The 22,493-nt window shown below is 42.4% G+C and overlaps 3 protein-coding genes and 1 non-coding gene across 9 annotated transcripts; all 4 read left to right on the plus strand.

Moving 5' to 3' along the window:
• The first annotated feature begins 341 nt into the window (after positions 1–341).
• On the plus strand, positions 342–3,917 carry LOC100284536 (surfeit locus protein 5). Its single transcript, NM_001157431.2, has 4 exons — positions 342–562; positions 647–712; positions 2,186–2,420; positions 3,718–3,917. Exons 1-3 carry the CDS (start codon positions 407–409, stop codon positions 2,417–2,419), a joined length of 456 nt encoding a protein of 151 aa, NP_001150903.2. The 5' UTR covers positions 342–406; the 3' UTR covers position 2,420; positions 3,718–3,917.
• Positions 3,918–5,665: 1,748 nt separating this feature from the next.
• On the plus strand, positions 5,666–9,964 carry LOC100277355 (uncharacterized). Its single transcript, NM_001361288.1, has 3 exons — positions 5,666–7,745; positions 8,497–8,623; positions 9,080–9,964. The coding sequence occupies exons 1-3, from the start codon at positions 5,985–5,987 to the stop codon at positions 9,760–9,762; spliced, it is 2,571 nt and encodes an 856-aa protein (NP_001348217.1). The 5' UTR covers positions 5,666–5,984; the 3' UTR covers positions 9,763–9,964.
• A 2,257-nt stretch (positions 9,965–12,221) lies between these two features.
• TRNAT-AGU (transfer RNA threonine (anticodon AGU)) lies at positions 12,222–12,295 on the plus strand. The gene has a single exon. It is a non-coding gene; the product is annotated as a tRNA-Thr (tRNA).
• Positions 12,296–12,871: 576 nt separating this feature from the next.
• On the plus strand, positions 12,872–20,191 carry LOC541809 (glucose translocator 1). Of its 6 annotated transcripts, XM_035961569.1 has the most exons (15): positions 13,012–13,102; positions 13,188–13,338; positions 13,437–13,700; positions 14,466–14,577; positions 14,766–14,833; positions 15,055–15,187; positions 15,267–15,366; positions 15,481–15,593; positions 15,819–15,912; positions 16,006–16,159; positions 16,795–16,941; positions 17,032–17,105; positions 17,204–17,292; positions 17,385–17,499; positions 19,631–20,191. In XM_035961569.1, the coding sequence occupies exons 3-15, from the start codon at positions 13,463–13,465 to the stop codon at positions 19,811–19,813; spliced, it is 1,620 nt and encodes a 539-aa protein (XP_035817462.1). In that variant the 5' UTR covers positions 13,012–13,102; positions 13,188–13,338; positions 13,437–13,462; the 3' UTR covers positions 19,814–20,191. The 6 variants fall into 6 exon arrangements, with proteins under 6 accessions (XP_008655612.1, XP_008655613.1, XP_035817462.1 ...); XM_008657390.3 differs by lacking the exon at positions 13,188–13,338 and having other exon boundaries at positions 12,872–13,050; XM_008657391.4 differs by lacking the exon at positions 13,188–13,338 and having other exon boundaries at positions 12,929–13,102.
• Positions 20,192–22,493: the final 2,302 nt, after the last annotated feature.

The raw sequence follows: 22,493 nt of genomic DNA on the forward strand, positions 1-22,493 counted from the left end.
CTATTTTAGTTCTTAAATTGCTAAATATAAATATATTTGGCAAGAGACTAAAATAGAATAAAATATAAGATTAAAAATTAGTCCCTAGAAACCAATACGACTTGCATAAAATCAGAAAAGGAAAAAAGATAAAAAAAAGCCGATGGACGATCAGGATAGGCCAGCCCACCAGCAGCCAGCCAGCAACAGGGGCCAGAGCCCAGCTGCCAATGGGCAGCGGCGGCCCAAGGGGACTAGGTTCAGCGGCGGCCCAAGCCGATGGCGTGGGGGTGCGGCCCAGGCGACGCAGGCTCCCAGCAGCGGCGACTCTTTGGCACGGATGCTGGATGCTGCCAATGCCCAATGCCATGCTGGTTGGCGACTCTTTGGCGCAGCGGCAGCCAGGTCGAAGCGGCACCCACCCGCAATGAGCAAAGCAGGCGGCGGCCCCGGCTCGGCCCCGGGCCCGACGGCCGCGGCCGCGGCGGCCGCGGTGCAGAAGCAGAAGTCGCTGCTGCAGAAGGCGGACGCCGACGTCTCCAGCCTCGTCGACAATTTCTCCTCCCTCATCAACATCGCCCGAGTATGTCCGTGCGCCTCCGTTCACCCTCGAATCTGGCAGCCTGAAGCACTCCGCACTAACCCTAGCTCGGAATGCCATGGTTAGGTCAACGATCCGCCAGTGCGCAACTCGCAGGAGGCCTTCCAGATGGAGATGCGCGCCGCCCGCATGGTATGGACCTACTCGCTGCCCACCGATCGTTAGCGGATTTGGTTCTGAAACTGTGTTTGAATCAGACATCCCTAGTTAGTTATTTCCTAGATACAATGATACATTAGCAAAATTTTGGAGCGAGGATATTTTACACCCAAAAAAAACATGTACCATGGTTTCGAAGCCGTTTTGGTATAGAACATCGTGATTGTTATGCCTTTGCAGTGCCCAAAATTGGGGTTAGAGGAGAGATAAGTAATTGCATGGTCTGATTCTTATAAACGCAACAGATTATTGCTTTCTCGTTTGTCTGGAAATAATAATTTTGCTTTACTTTTGTGATGCTGCTGGGGCATGGGAATCTAGAAGGCTGCACAGTTGTTCCAAGTGTACTATACTATAAAAGCAATGCATGAGCTTCTTCCAGGTCTTAAGTTATGACAAGCTCAACTTGGCTCCAATCTAGTTAATTTACAGGACAAGGAGGAGTTGGATTCAGCCAACTGTTCTTTTTGTCACTGTCATCAGTTTATATCATGTACAACATATAAGCTGTTGGGTGATATACTCTTATTATAGCTTGACTGCTTGAGATAGGCATGCTATAGAATCATAAAGGATATGCTTCCTCGGATCGGTGAAATATTAGTCCTTCTAGGTCTGTCCTAAGTCAAACTCTTTTGCCTTTGACCTTCAGTATCTGAAGTTTTGTATAGATTGAGAACGCAAGTTTCACATGACTAGACGCATTATAAAAACTGAAAAGTAACTTTATGATATGTATAACTCTCTTATATTTAAGCTTATATAGTAATATATCGGTATAAATATTGCTGCTCAAAGTTAAAAAAAAGTCTGATCAGCGGAAGTAATATACTAAGATGCATGTCTGTCTGTAATATTAAATTGGATACTCTATGGTGATGTGAAAGTGGAAGTGCAAAATGTGATACTGTTATAGGTGTTACCTGACATGGGGATGTGGTAACACCCAAATGAAAATGAAGGAGCTAGATTAACGAGGATACTATTGAAACAAGTACCACTTGGCTAGAAGCAAGATCTGATTATGTATAACTGGAGAAGTGTAGATGTACATAGCACTATCTCAGAAAGATAAACCTGGTCTGGGGCGTGAGAACCTGGAATTCATTTAAAGGCATGCATTTAGAAATTAGAACCAATGTTCCATGATAGACAGTAGACACAGCTTATAGACATGACAAGAAGAGATGATTACCTTAGAATTGATCCTATTTAGGGCTCTATAGGCATCGTCGTAATGGAAGACAGGTGAATTACTGTTTGCCCCCTTCCATATGCTATAGAGGAACGTGATGTTTAATGTTTTGCTTAATTGTGTATGACATATGCAGTCAGTTATTTACCTAAAGCAGAACTCTAGACTATGGTGAAAATGTCAAGAAGAATCATGTATCAACTCTTGAACTTGAAATTTCTGATATTCCCTTATGTCTTTATTCTGTTTAGGTACATTCAGCAGACTCTCTGTTGAAATTAGTGTCGGAACTTAAGAGGACAGCCATCTTTTCTGGGCTTGCTTCATTGAATGAGAATGTGGATAGGAGGATCGAAGTGCTGGGTCAGCAAGCTGAGGGAACTGAGAGAATGCTGGAGAGGATTGGGCAGGAGGCAGCAGCAAGCCTCAAGGAGCTAGAGGCACACTACTACTCATCTGTTGTGCGGTCACCATCCTATGATTGAGGTTAATCTTATCATTCCAGGATAAAATTGCTTGCCTTTATTTACAATATGCACTCGATTCACATATGGTTTAACAGATTGTTTGTTCTATCATTGGAGTATCACTAAGTTGTAGCAGTGTTAATGTTCAGTGGAATGATTTAACCTCAGTGCTAGCTGTATCTTGCTGTTCATAAGGTTATATATCAGTTTGGTTGTTTATCCACTATAATTTTTCTTTATTTGTTAATAGCTTTATGGGTAAATAGTTTATGAAGGAGGAGATAGAATCATAGGAAAAGAAATTTCTAATTCAGATTAGAAGGAAAAAGGAATGGAGTAAAATTTCTAATACAGATTAGAACGAAAAAGGAATGGAAGTGTTGTGGTATGATTTTGAGTACTCCAATAAAGGAAGGAGGGAGGCTCGAGAGATTTTTTTTTTGGATATGTTCATTGCAAATATATCAGCAATAGAATCAATTTAATTCTGGTTTGCAATAAACGAGTGGGGTATCTCAAATAGGGATGAGCTGCTAGGCTATGTCAAATAATAATGTATTCAATGGTTCAAAAAAACTAAGGGATGGATGAAATTATACAAGGAATCCTGAAACTGGTATGTGCTACACTCAATGAGCGCACCTAATAAAAGCACAATAAATGAATCTTCTGTCATGGCTTTTACTTGGACTTGCAGATGGTTATCAAATTGATTGTCTTGACCCATAAACTTGATTGGGTATTGACTAGTGAAGACTGCGAAATGGTCTCTAGCGTAATGGTTAAGCCTTCTGAGTAGCATTTCCAGGTCCTGAGTGTCTCTAGCGTAATGGTTAAGCCTTCTTCTAGGTCTTGGGTTCGATCCTTCTCGGGGGCTAATTTCTGGCTTGATTAAAAAAATCTCCTCGCTGTGTCTCGGGCGCTCCCGGGTTACGTGCCGCGCACCACCCTCCGGCAGGGTCATTGCAGAGTAGGTGGTGACGGGGGCAAGGTTCGGAGATTTTTTTTATCGGGACCATGTTTCGATCTCTTCTTAATATAATACTGAGAGGGCATTCTTTTCCTCCCGGCCGAGTTTTTTTGACTACGAAGAGTGAAGACATATTTCTTTTGAATTATTGACTCCACACGCATGAATTTGCTACAGTAACTTGTCTATTGAAATAATGGAAACTGTACCGTGACAGCAAGAATTTCTTATAATCTGTTTTGATCTTTAGATGTTGACAACTTTTATTTATAATATTGAATATTGCCTACTAATATTATTTGTTGAAGTTGTATATTAGTTAATTTTCTGTTCTTCATGGTTGCAGGGTTATCCCAGGTTATCTGTTAGGCGGTTTGCTCTTCAGGGTTATCTCAGGGTTTTTTATTTCACCTTGAATATTGCCTACTGACATTACCATTACCTTTTTGTTGGGACTAAAGTTTAGTAGATTCGTCTTATTGTTTAGTCCTTATCTGTATAATTAGTTTATAATTAGATTATATGTAATACTTCTAAATATCATTCAAATATTTGATGTTCTAAATATCATTCAAATATTTGATGTGAAGGAATCTTCGGAAATATGGATTAGGCACACCGTCCTGCCATCTGGCAATTCATTAGGGTGCCAATTGATGTAGCTGTTTGGTTCACATATTGTAACGTTGTAACGTGATGGGTATATTGTAACGTTGTAACGTGATGGGTGACAAATAACATTAAACCATATTTATTTAAGTTTAACCGTAATCAGATACTACATTAGAGAATGATATCAGCCTATTCAAAGAATTTGTTGTCGCTCGTACTCGAATGTGAATAATTATTGTTGCTATTTATATTACATTTTGTGAACCAAACATTATTTTAGTGGTAACGAACTTGCGAGAGTTGATTGCCTATCTAACACAACAGGAAATGGCAAAGTTTCACTTTTGTGGGTTTTTAAGGCAGGTTTGGTTCACACTAAGTTACCAGAGTTTGTCTAACTTTTCTATCTAAGGTTAGTTATTCAATTTAGATGTCTAACCTTAGGTAAAGTGTGACACATTTAGCCATAAATCAAACAAGTTTTTAGTTTAGCCTATATAAATTAAATATTGTTTATTGGTCACGGTGTATGATTTTTTGTTGTCTATTTGACATCAGTCGATGGTATACCAGTTAGAAATTAATATGGTGTTTGGTATGAGAAATGAGGTGGTCCATTATCTTTTTGCTTCTCACTTTTTTTGTTTGTGGATTGAAATAAGTTGATCCATCACCACCTTGTTGTTATGTATCATTTTATTTTAGATGGAGTGATTTATCAAATAAACATAAAGTGTCTACAATAAAATATAAGATACTATGTAATGTAAAACTAACATAAATTTATAGTCCATAGTTTTAGTTTATTATGCTCAGCGTCAAGTACAGGAGCTTAATCAAGCGTTAACTACAGGAGCTTAACTAGCGTGGATCCTGCTCCTGCCATACAGACCGCCGGTACTGTTGGCCCGTGGCCGCAGCCGGCGTCCGCCTCACGGTCACGGGCCTGCCAGCGGCGCAGGCGCGGACACGAGTGTCAGAGCCAGAGCGAGGAAAACGACGCGCTAGCGTGTGATGTCACCTGCCCGACTTGTCTTCTCCATTTTTTCCTTTTCTTCGCATCGCCTTCTTTGGGATCCGTCGGCTAGACGCACGCGGACCTCTTCTCAGCTCGACGCGACTACAACTACAGTCTCCTGCCCTTCCCCTTGTCTTGTCCGTAGCATCGTCGTCGATACTACAGTATGCATGTGCGTCCCTGTCTCTGTCTTTGCTAGTACGCATGAAAAACACAGCGCCATCCGCCCATCCGCCATGATTAGCATGACTACAACGTTGCGATAGTCTCGGAGACGCCGACGAGTGTCTGCTGCCCCTGTCGGTGGTCCGACATTGACCTTTTTCTGCCCATTCAGTCATTCACAGATTTTTAAAATTTTTTATTTCGACTTTTGTTGCTTTTCGGGACTATATGTTTTTTTTTGAAGCTTTTGTGCCCATTCCGGATTTTTTTGAAACTGAAAAGCCACAAAATTCTCCGCCAGCTTTGACCATCCACTGCCGGCGGTGCAGAGGAGGCCAAGCAAGCGGCAGCGGTCCAGCGGAGAAGGCTGACATCCGTCTACAACGTCCCTCCTACTCCTACACCTCGTCGGTGAAGCCCGCTGCCGTGCCGTCCCCCGTCCTCCACTTCGCGTCCCGTGCACATTGGGCTTCCTCGCGACGCGTTCTCCACTTCTCCTCCGCGCTACACTCACACTTAAGTCGAAGTCCGACAGAGCCCCACCTGTCATCTGCTACCCCTCCGCGAACAGACCGGGTCGCCACCGACACGCCCACGCTCGACTCTGTTGCTTTGCTTCCCTGCCCTGGACCTTCGTCCTCGCGGCGCGTGCCGAGGTGGAGGAGGAGCCAGCCGCCGTCGCGTGCCATCTACACCACCACTTTTCAGCTCCCGGATCGAAGCACGGGTCGGTTAAAGGACGGAGCCCCGAGCGAGCTTGCGCGGCCTGGGCCTGGCACGGAGACGGGAGGCCGACTTGGCACGGAGACGGAGACGGTATGAGCAGCAGCAGCAGCCTCGCCATAGTGGAGAAGAAGCCGCCGCCGTTCCCCGGCGGCGGCGGCGGCGGCGTGCTCTTCCACCTCCTCGACTGGCACCGCCGCCTCGCCCGCAAGCGCAGGCTCTTCTCCCCGCGCCGCCTGCTCCCCTCGTCCCTCCGCTCCTCCTCCTCCCCACGCAGGCCCCCGTGCCCGCCACCTCCCGCTTCCCCGCCGCCGCCGCCGCCACCGCCGCGCCCGTCCGATGCCGCCGCCCCGGGCCTCGTCGCGCGCCTCATGGGCCTGGAGTCCTGGCCCGCGCCGCCGAGGCCGCAGAAGCAGAGGAAGGTGGAGGCGTCGCGCGCGGACGGCGCCGACTCGGCGGTCGTGCTGGTGCTGCCTAAGACCCGCAGCCGTCGCCCTCCCGCGCCCGCGCCCGCGCCGGCGGCGAGGAGCCACCACGGGGCCGACCTGCCGGCGCGGAGCCCGAGGCGGACCCGGCTCGTGCACGCGGCCGCGGCGAAGCTGCTGGACCCGGGCGCGCGCGCCGGCTCACGGGCAAGCGCCAGGCTGGCCCTCGCCTACGCTTGCTCTTCCCCGCAGCACCGCAGGGATGGCCACGCCAGCGCCTTGCTTCAAGGCTCGAGAATGGCCGACGACTTCCTATCTCGCTCCGACAGCTTGCTCTTGGAGGAGCGTTCCGCACGGGTACATGTACAGGTACAGCCTCCTGGTCTTCCTGCGGAGACAGACACCGCTGCTGTCCCGCGTAGGCACGGCCATTTTTCCGGTAACAGCAACGCCGATGCAGCGACCAGTACCAGTACGATAGTGTTGCCAAGAATGGATTTTGGGGATGGGAACAGGAGCAAACGGGGCTCTGATATGGATGCCAAGCACAATGAGAGTGGAGTAAGAGATGAGGTAGTGCGCACTTGTGCCAGGGTTAGATCGAGCGGTGCTGCCGTTCAAACTGGAGACGAGAGGTCGTTGCGCAAACGAGCAACACCTACTCGGCCGGAGGTTTCTGGTTCTGGGATTACAGAGCCTGGGGGCTTGGCTGGATCGACGCGCCTGGTTGGACGCGCTCGTGAATCGGTATCTGCTACTAGGAAGGTCGCACACGGTGGTTCTGGTCCGATAAGAGAGCTCGCGGGACGGATCGTTGGGCAAGGGAGAATGACACGCAGAGATTTGAACAGCCAAAATGGATTATCATCCACAAGTAGGATTTTAAGCAATGGATCTGCACATAAAAGGGGACCAGGGAGGAAGGTGGGGCATGATGCAGCAATCAGTAGCAGAGATGACAGAAATGCAGTTGCAGTTGCTTCTAGATCATCTACAAAGCCCGTGGCCAGAGCTTCGTCTCCGCGAAGCAATCTATCAAAGGGCGGATCCCCAAGTAGGCTAGCACATGAGACAACTCGCACACGAGTGCCGGCTCCTGAAAAAGGATGTGTCGAAGCTTCACCTTGTGTTATGTCTACTTCTGAGAAAGATGAATTTAGCAGGCTGTTGAAAGCAAAAATCAATGAGCTTGGCATGTCGGACAGGATCGAGTGTACACCAAATGATTCACCTTCAGGAAAATTGACTGTGCCTGTGCTGCAAGAGCTCATTTCTGCCCTTGCAACTGACATGAGCACTTCAATCTCCCAATGTAGCAACTACTCTGGTGCATCAGCACCCTTACGCTGCAATGGAAATGTTGACTGCATCAATCCAGCGCATTGTATATTCTCCAATGAGCAATCACCTGATTTTCAGAAATGCTATCAGGTCAGTTTGGAGGCTAGGACCCTTCTTTACTGTTACCACTTCTTAATTCAGAGCTTCTGGTTCGTTGTTTCTCTAATAAATGCTGCTATAGTTGATCATGAATTCATGATGATTCACAGTTTTCTTTTCTTCATGTCATTTTTCTTTTCCAATTTTGTCAGTGAATACATGGTTAGTTTTAGTGCTTGTAGTGTTACATGGACCAACTTGTATGATGGTTAGTATTGGTCAAGAAACATGTGTTGTATGACATGCCTATGTGGTAAGGCACTAATGTTATCAGCGGATGCATCTACTTATACAGTTTGTTAAACGATGTTCTGCATGCATTCTTATGCATTAATTGAAATTGAAGATTTTTGGACCCACACAAAAGATTATATCAAAAAATTCTTGTGATGTTAAAACTGTCATCATTATGATCCATTCTTTAATGAATTGTGCACAGTTGTCAAATGCATTGGAAATTGGTGTGCAAATGAATGGTTGATCTGCCAAACACATCCTTTTTTACTTTTATAGAACATATGATTTGTCATGTATTCTTAATCAACAAAGTTGTTTTTTGTTTGGAGCACTGTTGAATTTTTCACGTTTTTTTAGAACATTACATTGCCCGTCTTTCACTGTTCAACTTTTCTTAATTAACCATTTACCAAATTGGTAGCTCCCAGAACAATTGTACACAAAGGTTGATGAATTAACTACTCTTTTATAACTGTTTGGACGTCCTCTTTCATTCTATGTACAGGGTGAACAAGATGTTGATTCTTCTGCTACATCGCTAAACAATGAGCCCAATCAGCCAAGTCCAACATCAGTCCTTGAAGCATCTTTCTCAAATGATACTTCTTTAGGAAGTCCAGTTGAAAAGAATGGTAAATATTTTTGTTACTTGCCTTTTACTATAGCTGATACTTGTAATATTTGTTTACTCAGGGCTTCAAGTTATCAAACGTATTATCAAAATATCAAATGAGATACCAAATTCTGCCTACCACAAAACTGACAGGTGTAGCATGTCTTGGATATTGTAGTGCCAAATTCAGTGGCATGTTTGTCAGAGCCGAACCTTTAAGAAAATTAACATTGAACCGCACCAGGGCGAGGTGTTTGTCAGTCAGATTGTCAATTGGTCTACAATTTGGCATTTCTAGCAAAAAAAGTTCTTTTATTTGGCTGCTCTGATTAGAGTTTACAGAGCTTAGTTCAGAATCATTATGAGTGGTAGAAAGGAATGAGCCTGTAAATTTTGAGCATGTACTGTATAAGTTTTGTTCATGTTATTTTGGTAGCAGTTTGTGTATTAATGAACTCTATATTCTTGCTTCCAGAAGGAAAAGACTTCATTGTGTCAATTGAGAACAAGATGGAAGATCTCTTTAATTTGGAGTCTGACATCGTCGATTTAGCAATGTCAATTGACACAAGGAAAACTGATGCTGAAGAAGCACACCATGGCAATGACAAGTTATCATGTTTACAGAATTTTCTTGCACATGATTTCAATATCTTGGAATCTAGGCTCTGCAGCATTAGAGAAGCTATTTCAAATGCTGAACTGCTTCTGGGCATTAGCCTCTTGCATAGCACAACATCAGGTCTTCCACTCCATCCTTTCATTGTTGAAACGCTAGAAAATACTATGGATATGTTTAGTGGAGGAGAGTACTCAGATTTTACTGAAGATAAGAAGTATCAACATACCAACTTCCTGTTTGACTGCATTATAGAGTCACTGGATTCAAAATTCTGCAATCTTGGCAAATGTGGATACAAGGCTTGGCTGAAGTTGCCTCACAGTTTGAGCAAAGATCTGTTGAAGCGCCAGCTATTGGAAAACATCAGCAACTGGAGGGAGTCAAGTGGGACTGCTCTTAGACAAGTTTCTGACAAAGAAGTGGACCAAGTGACTGACAGGTGGGATGCAAACCTTGAAGCATTTGATATAAGCATTGCAATCGAGAACGACATTCTTGAGGCGCTTGTCGGTGAGTTCGCAGTTGACCTATGGTGAAACGGCGTATTGACTGCCCTATATGTATATGAGATATTGACATGTTTGGACTTCTGCTCGCATGATTCTGGATAAATAAGATACTGCGGATATGTTTGTTTTTTCTTAGCAGTAAATTTTGTAGAGTCATGTATGGTTGAAGGGCCTCCGTGTTTGTTTTACCCTTCGTATGTTATAATGGAAACATGCTAAAGCTTAACAATGTCTCCTAATCTTTGTGGCCGTCGCTCCTTTTACCCAACTGGTAACATCGGATCTGTTATCAATAGCATTCGTATACACTATGAGGAGCTGTGTATATATATAATCAATGTTGACCTCTGGTTTGTACCTTGGTGAAGAAATCAGCCAACCGAAGTTTTGAAGACACAGCGAAGAACTTGTGCTTATGTTTATGTATAATAAGCATTAGCACCAATATGCTTATACCAATATGCTTAGTAAGCTCATTCTTTACCGCATTACAATCAATACTAATAGCACCAGTATTGTCAGACAAAAGTGGAGTCGATGTAGACACAGAAACACCAAGATCAGCAAGCAACCACCGTAGCCAAGTCCCCTCCACTGTTCATGAGCCATAGCGCGCAACTCAGCCCTGTACTGCTAATTGCTTCTTAGTCTTCTAGGCAATAAAGGGAAACACCAAGGAAAAAAACAAGAAAAAAACAATAGATAGAACATCTAGCCCAAATAGCATCACAATAAGCTTGCAGTTGCAACAAGCTAATGCGTGGCAAGAACAAGAGTCTAGATATGACCCCCACAAATATATAGTAGGAGACGAAGCAAGTGACTATAGTGGACTTGGTTGGGAGTCGAAACAAACTGACTTAGGATGTGCACAACATATGAAATGTCAAGACGAGTGACATATAGATAAACAAGACTCCCTATAATATATCGATTATGAGTAGGGTCATCAAGAGGCTCACCATCATCGATACTAAGGTGAAGATTGAGCTTCATGGGGTTTTCATCGCTTCGGTGGTCAGTAATAGCAACCCGATGAAGATCCTAAATGTACTTCTCTTAAGATAGATAAAGACCCTCAGACAAAGAGGAAACCTCTATCTCACGAAAGTAATGGAGAGGACCAAGATCAGACATGAGAAATTGCTCACTAAGGTGTGCCTTAACAAACGTGACATACTATGGATCATATCCAGTGATGAGCATACCATCAACATAAAGAAGGAGAAGAGTCCGACCTCGAGAGGAAGTATTCACAAACAGCGCAGGATCATGAGTACTAGCAGAAAAAACAGCGACGGTGACCACAGAAGCAAAACACTGAAACCAAGAACGTGTAGCCTACTTGAGGCCATAAAAGAGAGCGATGAAGATGACAAACCATGCCCTTAGGAATAGAATACCTAGGTGGTGGCTGTAAATACATCTCCTCACACAGCTCGCCATTAAGAAATGAATTCTTCACATCAAGCTAAGAGATGGACCACTTATGAACAAACACCTCAATAAGAAGAGTAATTTGAACAATGGTCATATGAGCAACAGGTGCAAAAGTCATTGTAATGTCGACCATGCTCTTGTTGAGCGACTAGTCGAGCCTTATAGCGCTCAAGGGACCCATCAAAGTGAGTCTTAACCTTATAGACCCACTTACGAGTGATAGGACGAACATGTGGTGGACAAGGGACCAACTCTCATGTGACAGTGTGCTCAAGAACAACAATCTCCTTAGCCATCATATGTTGTCATTCCTAATAAAGAATATCATCATGTTAAGAAGTCAGCTAAAAAAGAACGGTAGCAACAAAACCAGATGGAGAGCATCGATCAGGTGACTGACGAAAACGTTGGCTCCATCTAAGAGATGACTCGTGTAGAGAATTAGCAATGAGAAATGGCTCAACAGGTGAGAGAGGGAGTAGGAGGCGAATCATCAGAAGGAGATGACTCAACAGGAGAGGATATCACCATAGAAGGCTCTATGACCCGTCGAGTGTAGACATGTGCCACATGAGACTTCATAGTGTAGTTAGGAGCTAAAGAGGACTTCGATGAAGACACAAAGGGAGCCACCGTGGAGGTAGGCACTAAATGATAGGTACACATATGAAGGGTGAGACTATTATAAGGGCGACACTAAATGTGAAACAGGTACATAAGGTATAAAAAAGAAATGAGATTAACTAAGAGCATCTCCAATAGCGTGATATATTAAAATGACCTATAATTTAGAAATGAGTAAATTTTATTGAATTTAGGGTATCAACAAAATATTATGCTTCGACAGTAAAGCCTCAAACATATATTATACGGCAGACCACTACGGTGTAGTATATTTGAGACATTTGAGAGAGTGCCCTATATTTTTTGACTGAATTTTATAAAATGAGGTATTGTTGGAGTAGTTTTTGCTGTGCAGAATAATATATTTTAGAAGAAAATATTTCTTTCAACGAAAGTAATTATAATTTTTAAGAAAAACAACAGCTTTCGTAGCTCAGTTGGTTAGAGCACCCGTTTAGTAAGCGGGAGGTCTTGAGTTCAACTCTCAACGAAAGCAATTATAATTTTTATCTTTAAATTTTAAGGAAACCTTTTTATAAATCTCATACCATATAATAACTAGCCCGGGTTAATTTTAATAAGTTATAATCTTTAAGAACAACAGACACTCATAGGAAAATATATGATTTTTTATCCTCTAGAATTTGTTATATCGTAGCAGCTTATCCTATAGACACGTCTAGTGTCATCGGTGTTTTGCACCGGGCAAGGTGTGCAGTCCTAACAGCTCTAACTAAAAACATGATAGATCACAGAAATAACTCATTTGGTAAGCTTGCTTTAAAAAAAACACAACTGCTGAGTATTGACATTGTCTCACATGTATTTAAGGACAAATTCAGATGCATTTTCAAATATGTGCTAGTATTAAGTGTCACATATATCATAACTTATGATACATAAATCAATGTCACATATTTATTAGATAATAGAATTTTCATACAAAAATAGCTAAGTAAAATTTTGAGGTACGAGTTTAAGGTATTGTAGTAGATGTTCTAAGTACGCCGAAGGAGCTTGATGATAAAAAAGACGGGTTTCATAAAAACAATATCCTGGGAGGTTCTCATCCGACGAGCAACTGTACCCCCACCGTGTTGTGTTAAAGTCGTCGAGTCAAGCCAATCCATACCGACTATCGGCTCACCCACGTCACCAGTGTTGTGTTGTAAGCCTACTAAAATTTGCTGTTATTGATTTTTGGACCCTTTCATTTCATCAGGTGCACGCGTCGATGTCGTTGCCAGCACGGTAAGTCCTCCGAGTCATGTAGCCATCAGCAGGAAGCCTTTAGAAAAAAAAAGTAAGGATTCCTTTAGATAAGTAGATTTCGAGTTTTTTTTTCGTTTTCTGTTTTTTATCGTGTGAAATTCGTACACACATTCCAGCGAAATTCCTGCGTTGAAAGAAGTCCGGCCCCATCCGCTGCTTAACTATCGGATCTTGCGAAGGCATCGTCCTCTTCGTCTCCTTCGTCGTCCTATCTTATAATCGCATTTCGAAATCCCCAAACGGAAGCATCGCCACTCTTCCGAACCTGTAGTCGCTTACCCACTGCCAACTCAGCGCCATACTGTTGAATTTTTTTTTTACCTATTTCTATTTATGGTGATGGTGGTGGTGGTGTGCGATCGCAGGAACAATCACCACCGTTATTAAGAAGATGATGCGCTGCGCTGCAACGGGCGGCGGGTGCGTCGCTTCGTGGAGCGGCGATCGGAGATTGCCGGCGGTCAACCCCTGCAGCGTGCGGATGCCGACGGGCAACGATGGGTGGTGCGCCGGCCTGAGGTCGCGGGCGGCGGATCTCGCCGGCCTCGAGATGGCCAACCTGCGCGGCGGCGTCGGGGGGCTCTTCCGCGCGAGCCCGCGCTACGGGCGCTTGCAAGCCACGGCGGCAGGTGCGTCTCGGGCTACGGATAAGATTGATGCATTGTACTTGTGGATCGATTCGGTTGGGGTTGGTGTCACGAACACACGCTTGTGGTACTGGGGCTGGGGGGGGGGGGGGGGGGGGGGGGTTGGTTCCGGGAGAGGGGGTAATGTAACTGCTGACTGCAGTTAGATTCTGTGACAGCTGCCAGGGGATCGTGATATTGGATCTAGAGGTCGATGGATTTGGTAGTCCATGTTTTATGCTCAGCACCGTTGTTGTGTTTGCGTTGGGTATTCATCGAAACGCGGTGCATTTTCACTATCTCGATATGCTGATGTGATCGTCCTGGGTGGTGGTTAGTTGGGGACCTGCCGTGCTTATTATTTGATTCAGGTTTTTGAGGCGTCATAATATGTGTTATGGTCCCTCTGAACCCTGTGGGGGTGATGATCCTGAGCTGAATGCCTCTACTATGAATGCAATTTTTATTTGTAATTTTGAATAGTGCAAATATTTGTTTTTAAGAAAGGCAGGAGCATTGCCACTCACAATTAAATTAAGTCGCTTTTTAGAAACCAGAGAAAGCGGGTACTTGTAGAAGAGGAATCTGCATGATTATGGAGTCCATGTATTTTGTGTGACCCATAACGGAAGGTGATGTGGGTAGATTACTATATCACCTTCAGTGTTGCAGATGTTTTTCATCTGCACACTTTTCTACTGCAAGTTTAAATGACAGATGATGTTCAGTCTCTGCATTCTCTCAACTCATTTGACTATCCTTTTACAGTTGACCCTGAAGATATTCCATTGGAGAAGGTTCAAGTTAAATCCTCAGGACATGTTCTGCCATATGTTGGCGTTGCTTGTTTGGGGGCTATTCTGTTTGGTTACCATCTTGGGTATGTACTTTATTGCTGCTACAAGATGCTTGTTTCTTAAGCACAATTGGATGAAGCATAATTTACTGCATTTTAATTGACAAAAATGAATAATGAGCTGGAAGTATAACAGTTACATCTTTTCTGCACTTCTGTTGTGGACACAAAAACTGTTAGTTAATAGCATGAATCCGTGTTATGGAATGTAGTGTGGTCAATGGCGCACTTGAATATCTCGCGAAGGATCTTGGGATTGCTGAAAATGCTGTCTTGCAGGGTATGGCATACTTTTACATGCTCAACTTAATACTTTTTCTTGGTGTTTGTAAAGGAACATCTGACATTTGGATTGATTGTGCCACGTAATGTTTTTTTTTTTGCCAAGAAATACAATTGTCATGTTTTCTATAGTAGAAGATAGATGTCTATAATCACTCAATGATAACAGTTGCTTCTGTGCTTGCCATATGGTTCACTAGACATGTGTTTGTTACTCAGGGTGGGTGGTTAGCACATCCTTGGCTGGTGCAACACTAGGTTCTTTTACTGGGGGTTCTTTGGCAGATAAATTTGGGCGGACAAGAACATTCATCCTGGATGCAGTCCCACTTGCTCTAGGTGCATTCTTGAGGTGTGTTTTGAACTATTTAGTTGTAACTTGTAAGTGTACACTGTTATCTTTTGTGAAACTGACACACGGGCATATGCAGTGCAACAGCTCAAGATATCCGCACAATGATTATTGGCCGATTGCTTGCTGGAATTGGTATCGGGGTCTCATCTGCTCTTGTACCCCTTTACATATCTGAGGTTGTGATACGTTGACATGACAGTTGCTTTGTTCAAAACCTAATGCTGTTGTGATATGTACTTCTGCCTGTGTTGATGAACATCCCCAACAAATGAATTTCCTGTACTCTGCAGATCTCACCAACTGAAATTCGTGGAACACTTGGTACCGTTAATCAACTTTTTATTTGCATTGGAATTCTTGCAGCTTTGTTAGCTGGATTGCCTCTGGCAGGAAATCCTGCCTGGTAAGTTTTCCATTTGCTTGTTCATTTGTTTTCCCGCTTCATTTTACCTTTTGATTAATGGAAGCAATATTTGGATTTTGACAGTGGAAGAACTACACATTTTTTTTATTCAACCTTTCTAACCTATAAATTAGATTTAGATATGAAATTCATATGGCAACAAACTCTATATTATCATATATGGTTATATTATTGCTTTCGTCATTTGGAACTGTATTTAATCAGGTGGAGGACAATGTTTGGAATTGCTGTAGTTCCATCCATTCTGCTGGCTGTAGGAATGGCCTTTTCGCCTGAAAGCCCTCGTTGGCTATTCCAGGTTTATTTTTGAAAATTATTTCACCATATTTGTACTCTGGCCTCCAGACTGTGGCACAATACTCAAGATTTACTTTTCTGATATTAACTGCAGCAAGGAAAGGTTACTCAAGCAGAATTAGCTGTAAAAAGACTGTATGGAAAAGAAATGGTTACCGAAATTATGTTTGATCTGAGAGCTAGTGGCCAAAGTTCTTCGGAGTCCGAAGCCGGCTGGTTTGATCTTTTCAGCAAGCGTTACTGGAAAGGTATTTTTTCGTTGACAGTCTCGGAATTGGCTAATTTGGTTCCCTAACAATTGCATGATGAAATATTATCTGATTATTCTCTTCTTATACCATTGTATTGATAGCATCATCCGACATCTAATGAAGTTAATAACTTGGTGGAAATATCTATCACTTTACCCGAAATTTGTGGTTCTTAGAATCCCAAAGATTTTTAATGGGATGACTGGCTTTGTGCATAGCAATTGCTAGTTCATGTTGTGTCTACGGAAACAATAGTGCATATTCGTTACTTATCAGGAAAATAATCATGCTAATGCATTTTATGCTATTACATTTGCAATTACACTGGATTTCATGCACTAAATAACCTAAAATACTTCCTCAAGTCACTAAAAAGCGATATTCTGGACATTGTCAGTCCCCGAAGGCAAAATTGTGATGACTAATTTGTCCTCTGTAACATTGAGAAACCATAACAGAATTATTCAATTATAAAAACTGTTATTTTACAACTGTAGTTCAATTAAATGTACACAAGTAATGGATGATGAAAGTTTTGATATGTGAATTGCATTCAACCTAAAACGTCAATGAATCGATACTGTGGTGGAGACCCTACAATACATGTTTTCTGATATATGTCTCATTTGCAGTTGTGAGTGTGGGGGCAGCACTGTTTTTGTTCCAGCAGCTTGCTGGTATAAACGCTGTTGTATATTACTCTACATCGGTGTTCCGTAGTGCAGGCATTGCATCTGATGTTGCTGCTAGTGCTCTTGTTGGAGCAGCCAATGTTTTTGGTAAGTTTACTTTTATTAGTAATAAGATTTTAATATCAATTAGAGAAGTACAGAATATGTTTTCTGACGGCGGTTATTATTTACTCATAGGTACTATGGTTGCATCTTCTCTAATGGACAAACAAGGAAGGAAAAGCCTTCTGATAACAAGCTTTTCTGGAATGGTAATGCCCTTGTGTTCAACAAATCATGTGTTTATTTTCTCTCTCAATCAGCAAATGGGGGATTCTTCTTTACATATTCTCTTTTTTCTCGCTTGAAGGGTGCTTCAATGCTACTCCTAGCATTGTCCTTCACCTGGAAAGCTCTGGCACCTTATTCTGGTACTCTTGCTGTTGTTGGCACTGTTCTGTAAGTTGTCATGATTCATCCTGTTTGTTCTGATTCTATTTGAATGTATAACTTCAATGTTTGACATGACTGGAGTATATGATTCTGTGCAGGTACGTGCTGTCATTTGCTCTAGGAGCGGGCCCTGTTCCAGCGCTACTTCTTCCTGAAATATTTGCCTCGAGAATAAGGGCCAAGGCTGTCGCATTATCTCTAGGCATGCACTGGGTGAGTCATGATTGTTCACACATACGCTAATATACCAAACATATATAATTGTCCTAAGTCCCAATTTATCACATTCTGTTTTATTCATTGTGTTATATCGTGCTTTGTTTTTCTCGTTCGACTACATAATTTGCCAAACATGATTTTGCAAAATATAAGGTAATTGCACTATTGGATAAAGATTGGTTGTACTAAATACTAGGGAATTAAGTTGATGAGTCATAATAGAAAGCTATGGGAGAGAGTTATCGAGCATCATCTAAGAGGAATAACGAGGATCTCTATGAACCAATTTGGTTTCATCAGTGTTATCCTAAACGCTAAACGGTAAATAGTCGGTCATCCTCTGTTTAGCGTTTAATCGGACTACATGGGCGTTTAAACGGACTAAAAAAAACGGATTATACGGGATTAAACGGCCTAAACGGTTAGCTAATGAATAGCATTTAAACAGCGTTTAAACGGTCTAAACGGCCGTTTAGGATAACAGTGGGTTTCATACCTAAAAGATCAACCATGGAAGCTATTTTCTTAATACGACAAGTGATGGTGTTCATTCACTTGGAGAAGGCTCATGACAAATACCAAGAAATGTTATGTGATGGGCTTTAACAAACATAAATTTCAAAGAAGTACGTTAGACTTTTTAAGAATATGTACAACAATGTTGTGACTAGTGTTCAAACAAGTGGAGACGCGAATGACTTCATGACTAGAATAGTACTACATTAAGGGCCAACTTTGAGGGTGGTGGATGAGGTCACATGGGACATATTGAGAGATATCCCTTGGTGTGTAATGGATGATGTCACGTGGGACATACAAGGGGATATCCCTTGGTGTATGCTTTATGCCGGTGATGTAGTGCTAGTTGATGAAAGTCAAACAGAAGTAAATCATAAATGGAGTTGTGGTAGGAGACTAGAGTTCAAATGTTTTACTTAGTAGAACTAAAACCGAATATATGAGATGTAACTTCAGCACAATACAAATGAGGAAGATGTAAGTTTCAAAAGCAGTGCCTCGGAAGGATACCTTTCGGTATTTAGGATCGATGCTATAGAGAGACGGGGATATTGATGAAGGTGTTAAACATAAAATCAAATGTGGCGTCAAACATTTGGCGTTCGATGTGACAAGAGGGTACCACAGAAGCTAAAATGCAAGTTTTATAAGATGTAAATTAGACTTGCTAATTGCTATGTTGTATGGCGCAAGATGTTAGTCTAAAATAGGTTGGCATGTTCAAAAAGATAAGTGTTGCAAAAATGTGTATGTTATGTTGGATTTGTGGCCATGTAAGAAGGGTTTGAGTTCGAAACAATGATATACGTGATAGGATGGAGGTAGCACCAATTGAAGAATTTAACGTAGACCTCTAGAGGCAACAACACGTAGTGGGATCTTGAGGCGCGATAGTGGAAGAGAGGCAGGGGATGACTGAAGTTTATATTAGAAGATGCAGTAAAAGAAAAAACTCGACCTGTGGGAGGTAAGACAACCCTAGGGCATTATATTAAGAACTTCTTGCTCCTATGAGCAGTCAAATTCAGGACCGAGGAATGCTACTCAAACCACTTAACCAACTTCTAGAGGTCCTTCGCATGATGTAGTAAAAGAAGACTTAGAAAAGATGGAATATACCTAAAGTTTTAACCTAGAATAGGAGCGTTTGGAGAATAACTATCGCTTAAATATTGACTTAGTGATTTTTGTTGGGTTTTAATTCTAAACTACCCAACTTGGGCTAAAAGAGTTTGTCGTTGTTGTTGATTTTTCTTGATTGAATGTTCGGGCATGTTTTTTCTTATCATCCTTCATTAATATTGTTCGCTCTGGTAGATAGGTTTAGTTTGAACTTTGAATGCATTACTAGTAAATGCTTCAGCCTTTTCCCCATTCGCTCCATTAAAAAATGTTTTATCCCCCTTTCTTATGTTAGTCAATGTCTATATTTTGAAGCTTTTGCCCTTAAATTTGTTCGTTTTTCCAAATCCGGTGGAATCCTTTCTAGCTGCTAAGATGATGAACATTACCATAGTAAAGTAATTAAGCTAGGCTTTACTTGCATACACCATGGAGTCCTTAACCTGTTTTCTTTTTCTTGTTTTTTCATTCTTTCTTTCTTCAGGTATCTAACTTTTTCATTGGCCTGTACTTCCTGAGTGTCGTGAGCAAGTTTGGGATCAGCAACGTGTATCTGGGATTTGCATCAGTATGTGCCCTTGCAGTTCTGTACATAGCTGGGAATGTGGTCGAGACCAAGGGGAGATCACTTGAAGAGATTGAAAGGGAGCTAAGTGTAGCAGAATGATGTACTTTTGCTAGTCATGCTGTGGCGCCGTTTTGGTTATCGAGAATGCAACCAAGCGCTCAACCGAGCATCCTTGGACCTGGAGACTCTTTCTAGTTTCATGTAGTTTTAGAAATAAGCGAACGGCAAGAGTACCAATCTTAGGTGACTTGGTGTGGGTTGTGTCTGAAATAAGTGAATTGGATTGTAGAATTTCAGAAATAAGTGAATTGGATTGTAGAATTTCAGAAAGTGTGTTCCCCTTATTTTTTCGCTGCAGTTCCTTCCATGCTAGACCTATATTACTGACAGTTTTCTTCATGCGCCCTTATTTCCTTTTGGCCTCAAGATTTGCCCGCAGCTTTATGAGGAAAGGATTAGTGCGTCATTATTTCTGTATATCACAGCACAGTAGAAGTAACAAAAAAAAATACAAAAGGATGATCCTTTTGCATGTACTGGTTCTTCTATTTCTTATCATATTCAGCCTGCAGATCTCGTCGATTCCTTTCCAAAAAGGTTATTAGTTGTTACACTTACACATCATCATCATGACTCAATGACCACATTGAGGGTACGATTAAAAAAACTTATTGAACATTTTTTTTACTACTTAATGTTCCAATTTTGTTCTAATTAAGACCATATGCAGGAGTACCAAATCAAGGTGATGAAATGCAATCACCTGCTGTAGTCAATTACTGTCAGGTCTATCTATGCTATGCATCATAAACAAACTGAATCCATATGGTTCAAAATTCTACGTCTTTTAGCCATTCAGAGATACAATCCTGATGCAAATCGTCTAACACACCAAAGTACAATGTGTTGAAGTGTATAAATGGACCATCTATCTTCTTTAAATAGTTTAAGCTTTTGAATTGAACTGGTTGGTTTATCCACTATAACATGGTATCATATTCAGAGGTCTCGAGTTTAAATCATGGCAGAGGCTTAATTTGTTCCACCGCTCCTAATCCTGATAGAGGATTTCCTACCAAGCCCCTGCTCCTTTATTTCCACATCCCTTTATTTTCACATTTGCGTCTGTTAAGCATGGTACTTGAATAAATAAGGAGGTATCTGGCAAATCTTATTACTCTGAATCCAATTACCAATGTGGCACTTCACTCTTTATATTTTCCACATCTCAGATTATCATACTTAGACCTGTATGTGAATATTGTAAAATTATCTAAATAGTTTTTGCTACATTTGAATAAGGTTGTGTAGGAAACGGGTGACGCCTAAGAGGGGGGTGAATTAGGACTTCTAAAACTTTCACTAAACTAGGCCACAAATAAATCTCTAGAGCAAAACCTATGCAAATAATCAAATTAGAATGTGCAAACTATGTTTTGTCTAAGTGTTGCTATCTCTACCGCAATGGCTAAGTTTCAATCTACACTATATAAGCATAAAGACAAGATTAAAACTTAAATGCTTAATATAAATGCGGAAGTTAAAGAGCAAGATAGAGATGCAAACTCTCGTGGATGACGCCGGTATTTTTACCGAGGTATCCGGAACCACGCAAGGTCCCGACTAATCCTCGTTGGTGCCCCTACGCAAAGGGAAGCCCACGCGAGGGCCAAGCACCTCGGTCGAGTACTCCGTAGAGAGCCGCAGGCCTTCTCCATGCGCAAGTGGTGCTTCGCTTCCGGCTCCTCTTGGACGCTCCCCGCCATCTCCACTATCGAGCTTCCGACCAAAACGCCGCGGACCTCGTTCCCTCCGGTACACGGTGGCGGTCGTGACACAAACGTGGTTGTCACGATCTCGCAAGACTCTCGCCCCACTCGGTACAATTACAACGGCTCGCGCAAGAGCCGAGGGGTTGTGTGGTTTTACAAAACTCACTCAACTAACTAGGTGTGGAGTCCGGACTGTCCGGTGGTGCACCGGACAACGCACTGTTCATTGTTCGGTGCCTAGCCGTTGCCCTACCACAGCAGGTGACCGTTGGCGCTGCAGGCTTTTCACACCGGACAGTCCGGACTCCACACCGGACAGTCTGGTGGTCTTGTCTGCACAGTGCCACCTGAAACTAGTCGTTGGGCTGCGGTTCCCAGGTGCACTGGACAGTCCGGCGTGTGGCACCGGACAGTCCGGTGCTCCACGCACAGACAGTCCACAGGCAACACTTATTTCTTCTTTTTTGGACTTTTCTTTGATCTCCTTAATGTCTTCTTTTGAGGTGTTGCTTTCCTCAATTCCTTAGTCCAAGTAATTCTAGCACCCTGTGAACTACAAACACAAACACTAGCAAACATATTAGTCCACGGATTGTGTTAATCATCAAACACCAAAACTCATTAAGCCAAATGGCCTAGGGTTCATTTTCCTTACAATCTCCCCCTTTTTGGTGATTGATGACAACACAACCAAAGCAAGCAAAAAATACAAGTATTTGAATAAAAATATGCAATCTAGTTGCTAGGATGCATGTTTGTCCCCACAATATGATATTATGGACTTAAGCCTCCCCCTAACTCCATAATTCACTTACTTCCTATTTTGGACCAAATAACCAAAACCACTTTAAAAGCCACTTGCAGATTTTAAAATTTTAAATTGGTGGTGTTTGGTGTTTGATACATTTTTCATTGCTTTGGTCCCTAAACTTCTCCCCCTTTGGCACCAACCACCGTAAAGGAAGACATTAAAAGCATGTAGGAAGTAAATAAGACTTGCCCTCACA

The sequence above is a fragment of the Zea mays genome, chromosome 8 (assembly GCF_902167145.1).
Source record: "Zea mays cultivar B73 chromosome 8, Zm-B73-REFERENCE-NAM-5.0, whole genome shotgun sequence".
NCBI classification, from domain to species: domain Eukaryota; kingdom Viridiplantae; phylum Streptophyta; class Magnoliopsida; order Poales; family Poaceae; genus Zea; species Zea mays.